This window comes from Carlito syrichta, unplaced genomic scaffold (genome assembly GCF_000164805.1).
Source record: "Carlito syrichta isolate Samal-C Ts95f unplaced genomic scaffold, Tarsius_syrichta-2.0.1 Scaffold303113, whole genome shotgun sequence".
In the NCBI taxonomy this organism is placed as follows: domain Eukaryota; kingdom Metazoa; phylum Chordata; class Mammalia; order Primates; family Tarsiidae; genus Carlito; species Carlito syrichta.
Genome location: NW_007247209.1, coordinates 523351 through 527390, shown reverse-complemented (window position 1 = coordinate 527390; position 4040 = coordinate 523351). Strand labels below are relative to the sequence as shown.

At 55.5% G+C, this 4040-nt stretch overlaps 1 protein-coding gene across 1 annotated transcript in view; it reads left to right on the top strand.

Annotated features, from left to right (window-relative positions):
• Window positions 1-3793, top strand: part of SCLY (selenocysteine lyase) — a 44602-nt gene extending 40809 nt beyond the window's left edge. Inside the window, exons 10-11 of the mRNA XM_008057724.1 lie at window positions 406-481; window positions 2572-3793. Coding sequence (XP_008055915.1) covers window positions 406-481; window positions 2572-2725 — 230 coding nt within the window. The 3' untranslated portion in view covers window positions 2726-3793. The remainder of the gene's footprint in view (window positions 1-405; window positions 482-2571) is intronic.
• Window positions 3794-4040: the final 247 nt, after the last annotated feature.

Below are 4040 nucleotides of genomic sequence, written 5' to 3'. Positions count from 1 at the left end.
CACTCCAGTCTGGGTGACAGAGTGAGACTCCAACTCAAAAAATAAAATAAAATAAAAAAATAAATATTGCCAGGGTAAAAAACTGTTAAGTAAGGCAGTCAGTCGAGTTCCAGTGTCATAGAAAGCCGTTGTTAGAAATACCATTTTCAAGGCCAGTTTTATGAGGCAGAATCATGTCTGCTTTCTGCAGCCAAGGAAGAGAGGGAACGTTTTCTGTGGCTTCTGCTACCAATCCTCTCACCAGCCCCTGGAAGTGCATGCTGGAATTCCAGCAGGTGGCACAGAGAGGGATAAAGCGGGCTTGAGGCTCAGTAGGAATGGAAAGGATAGTACAGGACAGGACAGGCCAGAGGGGCCCAGCCTGGAAGCCCTCAGTCTCAGGGGGCATGTGCTCTACCTCCACAGGCCGCCTGGTACTCACACAGTGCCGGACACTGATGGCCAGTGTAGGGGCTGCATGCCACTCAGACCATGGAGACCGGTAAGTGCTCTTCGCAAACCCAGTCCAGGGCACAGGGTGCTTCAGGTGCTAGGTGTGGTGGGCAGGCGGCAGGATCAGGCCACTGGGCCTGGATCACAGAGCTATGGAAATTGTTAACTCTACTGGTAAAGGAAAGCCTTACGTGGGCCCTCAGGAGGGGCTGAGGGAAGGCTTCCTGGAAGGAGTGACAGCCAAGCTGCAACTTAAAGGAGGTCTAGCACCTCTGCAGGAGAAGGGAGACTTCTCAGGCCCAGTCCTGAAGGCAGGGTGAGCAGGGGCCCTGGAGGGGCAGCTGGGGACGATGCAGCTGCCGTGTGGGAAGTGGGGGGACTGAGGGGCAATGGCCTCGTGTCAGTGCTCACTTCATCCTCAAGAAAATGGAAGCCACTGAGGGTCGTGACATGAGCAGACTTAGGTTTCAGATAAGCTCCATGCGAGGTGCAGCAGGGATTATGGGAGAGCAGAACCCAGGTGAGCAGGGATGGTGACCTGGACCAAGTGGAGGCAGTGGAGACAATGGGTGTAGACACCCGAGCAGCAGCCCTCCCTGGGTGAGAAGGTTGGGGAGGACAGGGTTCCCCAGGGGGTCAGGGCCCTGCCACGGGAGCGACTGGGGAGGGCAGGCGAGGCCGAGGAGTCCACGGTGTGGTGGCCAGAGTCATCTTCAGGAGCAGTGAGGTCAAGGCCGGCCTGGTGAAGAGGAGGGATGTGCCATGCAATGGGAGGGGGGCACTTGGGGGCTGCCCCCGATGGGTGCTGAGGTGGCCGTCACATCACTCACAGAATGCTCAGCACATCCTGTGAGGGAGAGTCTGTGACTAGCTGGTTTCTCAGTTAAGGAAACTGAGGCACAGAGTGATCAAGCTGTCAGACACAGGGCCTATGACCCTAAGAGCCACAGAGAAGAAGGGGAGGGGAGAGGCTGGCACCACAGCTCAGAAGGGACAGGAGCCCATGGGGGCCCTGAGAGGGCAGGAGGGGAAAAGGGGGAAGATGATCTCAGGGCTCCTGTGGCAGGAAGTAGGAGGTCCCCCTCAGGTGGCTTCTGTGCCCTCCTGGACTAGCAAGTGAAGTCACCCACAGAGGGTGGGGAGAGGATGGAGGAAGGCTTGAGGTGCTGGGGGAGGGGCTCAGCACTGACCTGGAGTCCACAGAAGCATCCCTGGGGTCCTGGGGGTCAGTTGAAGGCCCCTATGAGCAGAGCCCAGCTGCCTAGGAGGCTTGGGGTACAGACCGCTGGCTAGAGGCCCAGTTCCTTGGCTGTGGGGGGGGGGCCAGGGAGCCACGGGAGAGTCAACTGAGGCACAGAGTGATATAACTAAAGGCACAGAGTGATGTGGTCACGTTTGCACCCTCCCTGGTCCTGGCCTCACTTGGGACAGGATGTGGCTTCCAGTGGTTAGAGGTAATGAAAGACATCCTTTTGCCTCACTGCATGCCAGGATGTTGGTTTGGATGGGTTTGAACCGGCTGCCTGTAGCCTGTGCACTGCGATGGTATGTGAAGAGCCTGCGAGGGTGGGGCCTAGAGAGTGCCCACCACTGCAAGTCTCTGGTGGTCCTGCCTCTGGGAAGCTCCCATGCAGTCATCTCTCCTGTGCATAAGTACTGGCCAGGTCCCTAGTGTAGGCAGAGCACTGTGCTGGGTGCCGTGAGGCTACCAAGATCGGGTGGGCCCCATGGAGGTGAGACACTTGGTGCTATTTGTGCCAGCATGGGTCCTCCGAGACCTCAGACTCCACAGGAAAGCCCCTGGATCCAAGGTCTCAGCACCAATCCGGGCACTACTGGCCACCCAGACAGGTGTCTGTGCTCTCAGGGAGAAAGGGTTTAGTGGGGGGGGGCAAGCAGTGCACCCCTAGAGTACCAAGTGCAACAGAACCCTAGGCGGGAGAATGGAGCGACTTTGGACCTTGACCTGTGAGTGGGCTTGAGGTGTCTTTGGCAGGAGGAGTTCAATGGGGGGAGGAGGGTACCAGGCCGAGCGGGTGGGCACTGGGTCCACACATCTGGCTTGGGGATTGGCCACGTTCAAAGTGGGTGTCCCCGTGGTCTGTCCCAGCTAATACTTGGTCTCCCCGCCCTCTGCAGGCCATCCCCAGTGCTGCTGAGTTGCGGCATCCCCTTCGACGTGGCCAGGAACGCACTCCGGCTCAGTGTGGGCCGCAGCACCACCAGGGCTGAGGTGGACCTCATCGTGCAGGACCTGAAGGAGGCTGTGGCCAGACTGGAGGACCGGGCCTAGCGTGGGGATCACCCTGGCCGCTCCACTCATAGGAAGCCCTTCCCAGGGCGGCCGGGCGTGTCACCTTCCATCCCTTCCTGAGGGCTGTGCCAGGATGACTGTCTTAACTTCTCCAAATCTTCCTTCTGTTCCAGAGCATCTGAGCATAGGGAAGTGTGTGTGCTCCAGTGCTCCAGGGTTCCTCCCCTGGAGCACAGACCCCTGTGGCACATAAAGGCCCAGGACATCAATACTCACATAGGACCGTCCCCTGTCTACTGCTGCCACGTGGCAACCGTTGAAGTAGAAATGGTTTGGCTGCATCCACGCTCCCCTCTGGAAATTGGGTGAACCTGTTATGAGCACTCCTTCCTGGAAGGTGGTGTTTTTATCTGACAATTAATGATAAAATCCAAGTATTTATCATTCATTGTCAGCTAGTTGTGTAATGAGAATAGGAAACAAAAAAAATAGGAAACTTGATTTTTCCCCCCCAACCATGGCCTCCCACGCACACTTCTACAGAGGTGTATCCTCTCGAGGCCCATCTCAAGCTCTTCCCAAGTGCCTCCTTGACCAGCCGTGCTCTGGCCTCAGAGTATGGTGACCCCAGCTAGGCTGTGGCCCGTCCCACTCTGTGTGGTAGTCCCCACCTCCTGCTTCTCTAGCCCTGAGCACCTGTTCTGGCCGCAGTTCCTCAGAGCTGTAGGTCACTACGTGCTCCTACTACCACCCAGGGCTTCTTGTCTTTTCCCTTGGAATTATTTACTTGGGGTTTCATCTCCGAGTTAGTTCCTGAGTCTTGGGCAGCTGGTGCTTATGTGACTCGGTCATCCCTGAGGTGGGAAATCACATCATCCCTAAGTCAGCTTTTGTCTTAACTTTATTTACAAAGGATTCTTTTCTCTTCACAAATGCCTTGTGACATTCTGATACACATCACATGTTGATATTTACATAGGAATCGTTTTCAGTGGAATAACATTTTGAATGTGTAGTTTTAAAGTTCAAAGAACTACATGATGATATTGAGGAAACACTTGCCAGAAACTAAATGAACTAATAAAAGATTTCAGTGCTTGGCTTGGACATCTTGTGGCTTCTCTAGCAGGTACTGCAGGTGCCCTGCTCAGTGCTCAAGTCTCAGCCAGTGGAGGTGGTGGGGTGTGCAGCCATCCCAATTTATCATTGTGTGGTTCTGTGCTAGCCTAAGAAATTCATCTTGGAATTGTATCTCTGGGAGCCCCTAGAAAACAGGTCTGTGATCCACAGCTTCCTGCTGCTGCCAGGACAAGGCTGTGGTGGTCCTGAGTTCCCTAGCAAAGACCTGTGGAGT